This window comes from Poecilia mexicana, unplaced genomic scaffold (assembly GCF_051168715.1).
Source record: "Poecilia mexicana isolate PSO_F unplaced genomic scaffold, ASM5116871v1 scaffold_1, whole genome shotgun sequence".
Lineage (NCBI taxonomy): Eukaryota > Metazoa > Chordata > Actinopteri > Cyprinodontiformes > Poeciliidae > Poecilia > Poecilia mexicana.
In genome coordinates this window covers 7,844,203-7,857,148 of record NW_028263370.1, presented here as the reverse complement: position 1 = coordinate 7,857,148, position 12,946 = coordinate 7,844,203, and the positions used below count along the sequence as shown (strand labels likewise).

Below are 12,946 nucleotides of genomic sequence, written 5' to 3'. Positions count from 1 at the left end.
CAAGATCACTTTCTGGGTGTGTGCTTGCTCAATCCCCCAGAGAGATGAAGATGATTAGGTGCAGAACATCTGTTTTCCCTTTGCAAATTTAGGCATGGAAAAATGTTTGAGCAGTCTAAATGGAAAAAAGTGGGTTTCAGGAGCAGTCTGAAATGTGTTATTTTTTAACTGCATGCAGGCATGAGGAAGCCTTAGTTTTCTATACTGTGTTGTGACTTACAGTCACTGTTGAAATGAATGAGAAATAGATTAATAAGTACATAAAAAGAGACATATTATTTTTGGCAAGTTGCTTAATATTGGGTTGTTCCCCCCTTTTGCAACCAAAACAGCCCATGCAGGGGCCCGACTAGGCCTCCTAAGATATGCTTTGCTATCTGGCACTATGATGTTAGCAGATCAGTTAAGTCATGGAGGTTCTGTGGAGCAGAATTGTTTGTCCAGCGCAAACAGATAGACTGGCGTCTGGCTAATTATGATAGCTCAGTCCTGTTGTTGTACTCCTTAAGCCATTCCTGCAATATTTTTGCTTCAAACTTCCTGGTGGCAAAAGCAATATGATGCAAAAGAAAACATGACAAGACAAGATTATGTTATTCCATTGGTCCATGATCCAGTTCTCATGCATTTGTGTCAACAAATTGCACTGTGTGTAATGACAACTCATAATCAGAACTAGCATAAATGTCTTCAGCAGTCTGAGAGACAATCAATCAAGTTTAATTCTATAGCACATTTCAGCATAAAAAACATCATAAACACGTATAGCTAACACTTGTGAAAACAATAAAAGACATTACATTTTGTCAAGTACAATCGATAAAATCATCAATGTACAACACACAGTAGCTCATCCGTTCGAAAAGCCACACAACTAATCTATGCTGTAAATGTGCATTAATCAAACGTAGTTATTTATAGTCCTGTCAGTTGACTATTGTTCCTCTTCCTCTGAACCACTTTTAGTGGCTCAGTCCTTTGCAGGTTGAGAACACTTCACAGTAGTAGCAGCTGCAGAGGTTCTCCAACATGGTCTGCCCTTGAAAAGAAGAACCACATTTGGCTCACTCAAATCCTTAAGCTTATGCATCCCAGCTTCTATCACACATACTTTGAGGACAAAATGTTATCTTATTTCTTAATATTGTATAGCCCACCCTCTAAAAGGTAAAGTAGTAGAGACATGGATGCCAGTGGCTAAAATGTTATGCCTGTATAAGATCACAAATGCTCTTCATGAAAGCAATCGCTACAATGTTTAGGGATTTCATGTTTATTTTCAGAATTTGTATTTATTTGCATGTTTTTAAAACTCTTTTTCCGTTGTGGCCTATCATGTCATCTAAGTGCTGTGTTGCCTTTCCCAGAATAGCACTGAACAAAGAAGGTCTCTGAGTTATAACTGTCATAAATACCAGTATCTAAGTACCAAAGCTGTCATCAGCAATTTATCTCACTAGGTCAACCCTGCTGTGGTTACAGCATGATTTGCAACCTTTCAATGGGGCCAAGTTGCTGAATGTGCAGACATTGCAGCATTGATTTACTGCACCCTTACTGAATTACTGACAAATAATTCATTGCATGTATGCCTTGAATTCTAGATAAAGGGCCTTATCATTATGTCGTTGAGTCAGACTATTTCCAAATTAGTAAAGTATGGTTTTTGGATCATTTTTCAAATTAAGCATCAGTATCATAGAGACTGGAAAACAATAAAAACAAACCATTTTGCAAGTCATTTTTTTAACGTTTTCATGTAAAAAAAAAAAAAGCTTTAAAATATTTGTTCTTTAAACAGCAAAATAAAGACTTGAAATAGTGAGTTATGATAGGAGGCATTCAATCTTGTTTCTTCTCATTTTCACTTGAGATTAGATCTCTTTGTTTTGTCAATTCAAGTCACAGGAGGATGCACCAGAATAGTCATGTAATTGTCCACGTGGTGCTTGGTGGTTTTAAATATAAGGTTGATTTTTGAATATCAGCAATACTTACTGGGAAGTTGCTAATGTGAATAATTCTTTCTGACTATAACTTTAGTTCAGATTAGAGAACTTTTCAATCAAATAACCTGGCCAAGATTTTATCAAAGAGATGAAAAATGTGCTTTCAAGTAGGATGCATTTGCAAGCTTGCAGCGGTGACGGAAAGCGCAGTTCGACTGTCTGGGACAGGAAATGTCAGACGCTTCATTTTATGTGAATGTTTTAGTTCATCCACCTCCTTCTGACGCTGCTAACCTTTCATTCAAAATTTGATTTTGATGCTCAAAAATCTAATTCTAAAGGAATTAAGTGACTATTTGTTTTCTTTTCTTTTTTTTTAACTTTTTGGTTAACTCTACTACTATCTCTAGTAGTTGAGATAGATACCTCAAACATAGAGTTTCAATGTTCATCCAAGCATGTATGGGTTTATCCAGTGTGCTAAGGCTTTCTGCTGCACCAAAACAGTGTGCATGTCAGGCTAACTGGGGATTTTTTGTGCTTAGTTGTTTGCTCAGTGAGGTAAACAGAGTATTAATGTCAATTTTACCTCTATTGGAGAACCATGGGATATGACATTTTAACATTATACTCTTGTATAAGTTGTGAAGACTATCACTTTGAGTGCTGGAGTAAAAGTGAATGCTATGTTAGCATTCAGTGACTTAGAGCTTGGAAGTTTGGTCGTTCCAAGCTACAAGTCAAAACACAAAGAGGTCCAAAAGACAGACTAAATCTTTTGTTAGAAAATGTTGATAACCTGAATAACTGCATGGATATGTTGTGGATTAAATATTCATAATGGCCATTTGACACAATTTTGTTTTGCAGTTTTCTACAATGATTACAAATTTTGTTTTCAGAACATTGATGTAGTTAAAGCGATGGTTTTTATTAAGGTATGAAAGTGTTGTTTTAATGGGACGATAATCTTGAGAATTTGATGAGGCCAAGTAGAAGAACATCTTCTTAGGTAGTTGAATGTTGCCACCTCAGGGTTACCCATTCCGACATTAGTCATGTTTTTAGGTTTAAGGATTGACCAAAATACAGGACATACACTTAGAATGAAACCCAGCAATTTGTGACGTGGATGACGCCCTTAAATGCCGACGGAGGTCCGAAAGGAGATTTCTCCGATCCAAAACAAAGCAAAATTGATCACAAGGAGTAGCCCTAACCAGGCTGGAACAGCCGAGGTATCTCGAAAAACATATGTGTATATTTAGGACATGATCTGTATTATCTCGGTAAAAAAAGACTTCTCTTATATTCTTGAGGATTTACCCTCAGAGGCGATCCACATAACTAACTACCTGGAGCTGCAGACCTAATATTATACGATGAGCCAGAAGAAAGTTTTAAAAAGCCTGGAGAATACAATCATTTAGATTCAAGTTGGGTCAATCATTTAGGATCAAAAGCAGCATTAGATGGCTGTCGACTTGTTTCTGCCGGGTGAGTAGTGAGTTGTGCTATTTTACGTAATAGTCTGTGTCTGAGAAGACTATCTACAAAAATAAGTTTCGCACCAGAAAGGCTGCCATTTCATGGTTTACCTCAAACAGGTAGATAAAGCCATTCCCAAGCTTGCACAACTTTTAGAAAGACTAGTACTTCAGCAAAAAGTTCTAAAAGCAGTAATTTATAAAAACGGGTAGTTATTTGCTTATAAATATAAACATAAAGAGAACACAATGTGGGAATGACGTTAGCAATCAAAACTCCACTTCTCCATCCATACTTAAGGTTTCTTAGAATTTACAAGAGGAGTGCTCTCTAGCACAAAGGTACGCCCCTCCTTGTTTTAAGCATTCTTTTTTTAGTTGTATTTTGCACACATACATACACGCCCATGCTCATGCACGCACACGCACGCACGCACGCAGACACACACATGCACAGAGACACAGACACACTTATATTTATATATATATATATTCAGATGAGTTTCAAGAAAATATAAATACTTGTGATGTTTGTGAAAGGGGAAGTCTAAAAATGTACGCCTGACTAGTGAGAAATTCTACCACAGCTTAATAAAACAGGCATATTTTGTGAAATATTTTATGAGCTCTTTAGAAGCTGTGGCATGATGCTGACTGAGAGCCACATATAAAAGTCAGAAGTCATTTACAGTTTTCATTAAAAATAAGAAAATACAAACTGAGAAAGTAGTTTTTGTCCTGAAGAGCTTTATAATAGTAATATATTGTATTTTTTTTTATACAACTACTTTTTTTATTTTCCAGGGAGCCACCAAAACATTGAAGGATAAGATAGCATGTAGTGATGAGGTTTAGAACAGAAAAACCTCATCCAGAGATACTTGAGTCTGAGACTCAAGTTTCAAACCTGAAGGTAACTTTTAGACTTTAATTCTTTTATGGTGCAACATCAAGGGCATTTTAATTTTAGAAACACTCCGAGCACGTAAAAACTATTTTGATGCATTTTTGTTCATGTTACCTCTGTCTAAACATTCAGTATTGCTCAAGATGTCATGTTTAAAGTGGGACTCTTTGCAAATTTGCAAGAAGATGAAAATCTTTTTGACATTAAAATTACAGATAAAACGATTGAAACATATAAAAATGGCAAGGCTGGTGACAGAAAACTACAATAACAACCTGGGTGACAAACTTAATCCTGAGGCCTAAGGATACCATGGACATTGACTACATAATAAGCAAATGATCTCAAACACCTGTCTTGTCAGTCATGCAGTGATCAAGTGAGTACACATTAAAAAAATGATTGACTCCAATGGCGTGTCACCACCAAACAAAACCTTGAGAGGCCCAAGAGAAGTTGTTGCATGTCACTGTGTATGCAAAGTAACTCCTAAATTAAACTGATATTAATAGCACATGTAAGAATGACATTTGTACACATTTGTGCACTGTAGCTCCACCTCTGCATTGGTGCTGTAAATGAGTTGGAAGCTGGAAACCGCTGACCAGAACTTGCCATCTACAGTCAAGGTAAGGTACCAAGATACTTTTCCTCTTTGCCTGCTCCAATTATTTTCTATTTATCTATTTAAACAAAATTTTACTTGTTTTATTTTCTGTTGCCATTCCAAGCAGTGAGGAAATGTATTTAAAATTAACACTGTGGATTTTGTGTTTTTGTGTGATGTTCCTTGATTTTATTCCCCCATAGATGGCAAACTTTTGGCAGCTCATGCTTCTGTTTTGGATGTGGATTCCTCCTGGACTCTCATCCACCATGAGTTTTATTGGTTCTCCAAAACAATGTGAAATGGCTCACTTTGTCCCCGGCTACAACCTGGGTGGAGAAGGCTTTGACATTGTGACAATGGAGAGGAAAGGTGCCTATGTCATCGACACTGAGACATGGGACCTTGGAAACGGCACTTGCAAAATGTACAAAAACAGCTACCAGAATGGAGAGAACCAGAAGGTCCCAGTCTCTGTGGTGGACTGGAGAAGCTTCCCAAAGTGCAGTATGAAGGTTTCCAGCATGCTCTATGATTCTGTCGAATCTCTCGTCAACGATTCCACATCATCGGTCTCCAACGACTGGAAGATCGGTTTGGAAATCCCTGTGGACCCTTCAGTCACTGTTGGTGTTGGCCTTGGAGGGTCACACTCCAGGGCTTCTGAATTTGGAATGAAAAAATCCAAAAGCGATCGCTACGAATTTGTCCGCCAATCTGTCAATTGTAACTTTTACAGGTGAGGATGCACATGGATGCTGTTAAAGAGTTGGATGGGTGTCTTTTGTGTTCATTGAGAAATGTTTTAAATAGCCAAAATTATGGCAGGAGTTTACAATAAAGCAAACAGGAGTGACAAATATATCAGTCACAAGTCATTATATAATATGTTTCATTACATATAAACTTAATGAGCTTCATGCTGACATTCTATTAAGTTAATAATACAAAACAATTAATAAAAGGAGAATGAGTGACTGAATGAATATATTTGAACTAATTTGGGATGTGATGACGATCTCTTATGAATCACATTTTCAGGTTTACTTGGTGTACTTGGAAACCCGGCCATGTAAAGGGGCTGGTACCAAAACCAGTACTTAATGGAAAACCATAATAAACGAGTAAATCTAAGTCGAGATAACAAGTAGGCATTAGCTGAAAAGGGACTTTATATTTTGTTACTTCCAACTATGTTCAGAACTGAGGATGCTTTTTGGATGAAATGTGAAAAGTCTTCGAGAAATAAGAGAACTTAAGGATTGTCATAATCTGGGTGACTGAAAGTCTACATATGTGATTGTAGGTCTACTTAGTGTAAGGAGTCACTAATTCCTGTGTTTTTAGTCGGATCAAATGCTGAGTCTGACCTAGGAGTATCTGGTATCGATGAAATGAAGTTGTGTGTTTAATACCATACAAACTGCAACATTCAATAATCAATACATTGCATTAAATCAGTAATTCTACTTATAAGATAGATTTAGGAAAATTATAAAAGTTTTTAAGGTGATCCCACCAGCTCCCCCGTCTGTTCAAATAAAATCTGCAACATGGGTTTTGGAAAGGTTATGAAAATGATTAAATCATACATCAACATGTTCATGTACCACCATGATATTTTCAAATTGACTCTGTGACAATCCTTTACTTCTTTTCATTCTTTCTCTGCTCCACAGGTACAGACTGACCACTAGTCCTCCTTTGAGTCATGACTTTCTCGCAGCTGTGAACTCTCTGCCTCCATATTGTCCTGGAAAAGCGTCACCATATCGCGACCTGATCGACACGTATGGCACTCATTATATCACACAGGTGTATCTTGGAGGGGAAATAAAGGCAACAACCTCTTTTCAGACCTGCAAGGCAACCATGAATGGGTTTACAGCAACAGATGTTAGTGACTGTTTGACGGTTGAAGCATCAGCTAGCTTTGCTAACAGCGCTAGTGTTAAAGCCATGACTAAACACTGTGAAGACAAGAAGAAAAAATTGAGCTCAGGACAAAGTTTCAGTTCAGAATTTAATGAGCGTTTCACAGAGGTCACTGGTGGGGATGATGTGGGAGTTGCGCTTTTTGGGGGTGGTTCGGACCCTGATGTGTATAAAAACTGGTTAAACTCTCTTAAAACCATACCTGATATCGTGCAGTATAACTTGAAACCGCTTCACACCATACTTCCAGATAATCACCGTGCAAAAAAAGGCCTGAAAAAAGAAGTGGAACAGTACATTTTAAAAAATGCAGTGCTGAAAAAATGTTCTGAATCCTGTCAAATTGGACATAGATCCAACAAAAGAGATCCTTGTGCTTGTGTGTGTAACGGCAACAAAAATGTCAAGGCAAACTGTTGTCCTGGTGGAAAAGGTCTTGCAACATTGAAGGTGTACAAACTTTATGCAAGGGGCCTGTATGGTGATACCTTTGACGAGACAGATGGTTCAGTGGAGGTTAAGTATGGTGACCAGCTAAAGCGCACTGACATAATCAGTAATGATGACAATCCCAGATGGCGAGAAAAATTTGATTTTGGACCCATTGTCATCAATATGCAAAACAAGTTGACATTTTCTGTATATGATGAGGATACACGCTGGAATAGTGATCTGCTTGGCGAGTGCTCTTTTGATCTCCGAAAAGGGACTGTGTCAGATAGCTGCATGTTTAATCATGGAACGTTCTTCTTCTCTTACTCTGTGGAGTGTGCACCAAGTCTGGGAGGAAGTCGGTGTGATGAGTACATTTCCTCCCCCATGGATCCCTCACTGGCCAAAGAGTTTTACACCAGGAATGGGGTTCTGCTGGGCAATTCCATGAAGAAGTTTTTTAAACCAACTAGACAGGCAGGTTTAGACCAGTTTTGAGATAATTTGTTGAAAAAGAAAACAAATGCATTTGCTTGTAGTGTCTCTTCTTTCACTTTTGTGTGGAAAAATTTTCGCAATAATATCATATCACTATTATACATCAGTGAAAATACCTACCGATAATCCTGCTTTCACTTTTCTTTCCTGTCTGCAAAATATTCCAATAAAGCATCCACAAAGACAATGAAGTGTCTCTTTCATTATTGTAAGAGTTAAGAGAATGTTTTATTATATTAAAATCCATATTTGGACTTCTCTAAATAGATGACTGTATTTTTTCACGTCTCTAATTTTAAATACAGGCAGATGCTTCATTTCACAGTATATTTTAGGCAATACTCACTGGGAAGTTGCTAATGTGAACAATTCTTTCTGACAATAACTTTAGTTCAAATTAGAGCACTTTTCAATCAAATAACCTGGCCAAGATTCTATCAAATGGATGAAAAATATGTTTTCGAGTAGGATGCATTTGCAAGCTTGCAGCAGTGACGGAAGGGAATCCACTGGATGGGACAGGAAATGTCAGACACTTCATTTTATGTGAATGTTTCTGTTCACCCACCTCCTACTGACGCTGCTAAACTCTCATTCAAAATTTGATTTTGTTGCTCAAAAATCACATTTTAAATGAATTGACAAATTATTATTATTATTTTTAACTTTTTGGTTAACTCTACTACTATCTCTAGTAGTTGAGATAGATACCTCAAACATAGAGTTTCAATGTTCATCCAAGCATGTATGGGTTTATCCAGTGTGCTAAGGCTTTCTGCTGCACCAAAACAGTGTGCATGTCAGGCTAACTGGGGATTTTTTGTGCTTGGTTGTTTGCTCAGTGAGGTAAACACAGTATTAATGTCAATTTTACCTCTATTGGAGAACCATGGGATATGACATTTTAACATTATACTCTTGTATAAGTTGTGAAGACTATCACTTTGAGTGATGGAGTAAAAGTGAATGCTATGTTAGCATTCAGTGACTTAGAGCTTGGAAGTTTGGTCGTTCCAAGCTAAAAGTCAAAACACAAAGAGGTCCAAAAGACAAACTAAATCTTTTGTTAGAAAATGTTGATAACCTGAATAACTGCATGGATATGTTGTGGATTAAATATTCATAATGGCCATTTGACACAATTTTGTTTTGCAGTTTTCTACAATGATTACAAATTTTGTTTTCAGATTGATATATTCAAAGCGATGGTTTTTATTAAGGTATGAAAGTGTTGTTTTAATGGGACGATAATCTTGAGGATTTGATGAGGCCAAGTAGAAGAACATCTTCTCAGGTAGTTGAATGTTGCCACCTCAGGGTTACCCATTCCGACATTAGTCATGTTTTTAGGTTTAAGGATTGACCAAAATACAAGACATGAACTTAGAATGGGCATGCTGAAAACTTTAATCGGGGAAACATAAATTACATGGTTTGAACCAGTGGTGTTCCCAGAAAATGTACTTTTCAGAGTGTTGACCAGACTAGGCCAGTAAAAAGTTTGAGATAGCACACCTTAAGAAAATGGTGGAGAACCAGCAATGAAAACCTCATAAACTGAGGAGAGAGTGGAAAATGACATAGAGTGCAGGTGAGTTAATCAGGGAATTAGGAACAAGGGAGATGAAACAGGGAGACTTAGTGAAGGTAAATAATTGACACAAATAAAGCTGAGACACAAAGGAATTACAAATCAAGGGGACACTGATCTATAATAATAAATTCATATGAACAAAGAAAATAATATGACAAAGTGAATTCATATGGCAACATATCTAAAGCAATAATGAATATAGAAAGATCAACTAAACACAGCAAGACTTGAGAAACTTTCCATATGAAACATCTTTAGTTCAGAATGCCTGCAGAAACACATTTGATCAAGTGACAGTTTGACTTAGTTTTGAATATTTGAATGCAGAATTATCCATGTAGTAATTTAATAATTTCTCTCTCTATTAGAATAGTCTGGGAAGGCAGTGCATAGTAATAATGATGTATTTAGCAACGTAGTTAAGAGAATGCTGAATCTGAGAACAGTAAAAACATAATTCTTGTACAACACCACCATCTAGTGGGCATTCTAGTCATGAGTTATATCTTGCTGCTTTCACTTATTTCTGAACGCTCTTGTGAAAAGTCTTCCTGTTTTAAGAAGTGCAACGCGCTCGTTTAGTCTAGATAGTTTGCTTCTAGATCAGCATGTATGCTCTCTGTAGTAATCAATGTGAGGTCTGGATAACAGCTTTGCATTCACTTATATTCCAAGCTATCAAAGCTCAAAATTAAGTGATATCAGACATATATAACACTTTTCAACCCTTAGAGGGTTCTCAAAGAAGCTTTACAATAAAATAAGATCATTCATGCACACATTCACACACAGATGACAGCAAGCTACTGGATTGTAGCCACAGCTGCTATCTAGCTAGGTTTCAGTGGAGTGAGGCTGCCATTTTGCATATTCTCAGTTGCAAAATGAGAAGATGCCTTTCTGACCACCACCAGAAGCCAAAGTGGGTGAAGTATCTTGCCCAAGGACAAAATGGTAGAGTCATTCCATTGAACAGGAGTACACTATTTTTTCATATAATTACATCGAATTTATGTTGAATTAAATTCATTTTTTCTGTTTATCTTATTTTATATTCTGTCTGTGTGTAAATCTACAAGCTATTCTATTCTATTCTATTCTATTCTATTCTATTCTATTCTAAGGCTTAAACGTTTAAGAAATTGCCCCATTATCCTGCCAGATGAATAAACAGTAACAACTAAGACTGTTAATGAATATATTTTCCTCCCTGACACTGTGTTCATCCGCATCTGAATGCTCCAAACCAATAAACAACCAAAATATCTAATTTTATAGTAGTTCTTATTTTTTCTGATGATCAAGTTAATAAATTAATTCAAGTCACACCTATTCTCTTGATTTCGTCAGAAGCAGTGCTGTGCACTTTATACTGATAATGGATCCGCTTAACCCTGAGTCAAATGATCTTCTCACCTTTGTGATACACTTAATGTGATCCCCCAATTGACACAGTTGACTCACATGAAAACCGACTGCTGTTTAATAAACCAAAAAAAAAAAAACCTCTAACCAACCTCTTTGTTTTCATGATGACTGTTATTGTGTGAATGTGAGGTTTTAGCACCTTTAGCTTTCAAAACTTGTCATTGACACATTGCTGTTACAGGAAGTACATGCGTTCTTTAGCTTAGGGTTATTTTATGTTGGGTTATGTTCTGTCTCTTGGGCTTTGGCTTAATTTTCTGCATTTTAAGCCTCACCATTATGCATTTGTCACATTTTTATACAGGTTTTTATGGGTCAACAGTGCCTATATACTCCTTTCAAGTTTAAATTTAAAGTAATATTTTAACTCGACCAACATGTTTCTTCTGACTAAAAATTAAAATTCAATGTAAAAGAGCATGTTGTTGTATTCATACCGATTACATATTGTGAGTCGACAGGAAAATTCAGAGACTTAAATAATTTCTCATTGTCTGTGGTAAAATCCTCCTTGATCTTTGCTGTTATAACAAACTTAAAAAGTGAAAAACAGCAGCTCTCTCTACTTGGTGTGTGGCACGTCCTAACTAAAAAAATAGCTCAGTCACGACGTGAGGTTGTGCATTGTGGCTGCCTCTGGACTTAGGTATTCCAAGTCTAAGTCTGATAGCAACAATACAGGCAATCATTCTGGAGAGGTTTTCCTGTGAGTGTGTCCAGGCCAAAAGTCTCAAATTGGTCCCCAAACGACCACTACAGAAAACACCTTGGTATATGAACTTTAAAAGATTGTATGCCCTAAATGGTTTACCATACAGTCGTGCAGCAAATTTAAAGTCAAATGTGATAAGCTGGCAAAAAAAGGGCTGGCACCATGCTGCTGTGCCAGGAGGATATTCTCAAGTCTCTGAGGTTTCCTAGCAGGTATTACAAGACTGATTTTGCACAGTAAGATGCCATGTTTAAATGGTACCACCCGCACACACTCCCACACACACACACACGATCTTGTTAATATATTTTACGGGGCCCGAAAGTAGAATGGTGAGTTGCGGGGCCCACCCTTTCTAGACGTCCTAGATCTATGAAAAAAATCAGGCAAGTCCCCCAAAAAATCTTGATACTAAAAATCACCTTCATTAAAAACAATTTGAACACACACACACGCACATGCACGCAAACCCACGCACACACACGCACATGCACACACACATACGTACATAGTCAGCTGACTTTTAAGAAAGTTTAAATACTCGTGATTTTTCTGAAAAGGGAAGTCTAAAGATGAACAGTATACATGCCCACGTGTGAAATTCCACCACAGCTTGATAAAACTGGAATCATTTGTGAAATATTTTGAGCTCTTTAGAAGCTGTGCCATGATGCTAACTGAGAGTCACAAAGAGAAGTCAGAAGTCATTTACAGATTTCATTAAGAAGAAGAAAATACAAACTGAGAAAGTAGTTGTCTTGTAGTTTTAGTTCTGAAGAACTTTATAATAGTGTTATTTTTTATATTTTCATGCAGCCACAAAACAGTGAAGGATAAGATAACATGTAGTGATGAGGCTTAGAACAGAAGTTTCAGACCTGAAGGCACCTTCTAGACTTTAATAAATTTATGGCGCAACATCAAGGGCATTTTAATGACAGAAGCACTCCAAGCACGTAAAAACTATTTTGATGCATTTTTGTTCATGTTAACTCTGTCTAAACATACAGTATTGCTCAATATGTCATGTTTAAAGTGAGACTGCAAATTTGCAAGAAGGTGAAAAAACTCTTTTACATTAACATTAGAGATAAAAAAAAACAAACAAACCCTGAAACATATAAAAAGGGAAAGGCTGGAGACATTGTCATTAGAGTAATGCAATGATCAAGTGAGTAATAAAAGCAATTGACTCAAATGGCTTATTTGTCATGAATTGGAGTTTGGTGAGTTGATGAGAATGGACCCGGCTGGACCCAGGTTGTGATGAAAAATGATGACTTTAAAGGTGATCCACAAAGAGAATAGAAGTCCAGGCAGCACAGGTGAGCAAAGGGGCTAGAGAGTTCCTGTCATGTCTGCCTACAGACACGACATTCACCAAAGATCCGATGGGG

At 37.1% G+C, this 12,946-nt stretch overlaps 1 protein-coding gene across 1 annotated transcript; it reads left to right on the top strand.

Moving 5' to 3' along the window:
• Positions 1-4,896: 4,896 nt before the first annotated feature.
• On the top strand, positions 4,897-8,002 carry LOC106928173 (perforin-1-like). Its single transcript, XM_015004249.2, has 3 exons — positions 4,897-4,972; positions 5,154-5,689; positions 6,630-8,002. The coding sequence occupies exons 1-3, from the start codon at positions 4,922-4,924 to the stop codon at positions 7,813-7,815; spliced, it is 1,773 nt and encodes a 590-aa protein (XP_014859735.2). The 5' UTR covers positions 4,897-4,921; the 3' UTR covers positions 7,816-8,002.
• Positions 8,003-12,946: the final 4,944 nt, after the last annotated feature.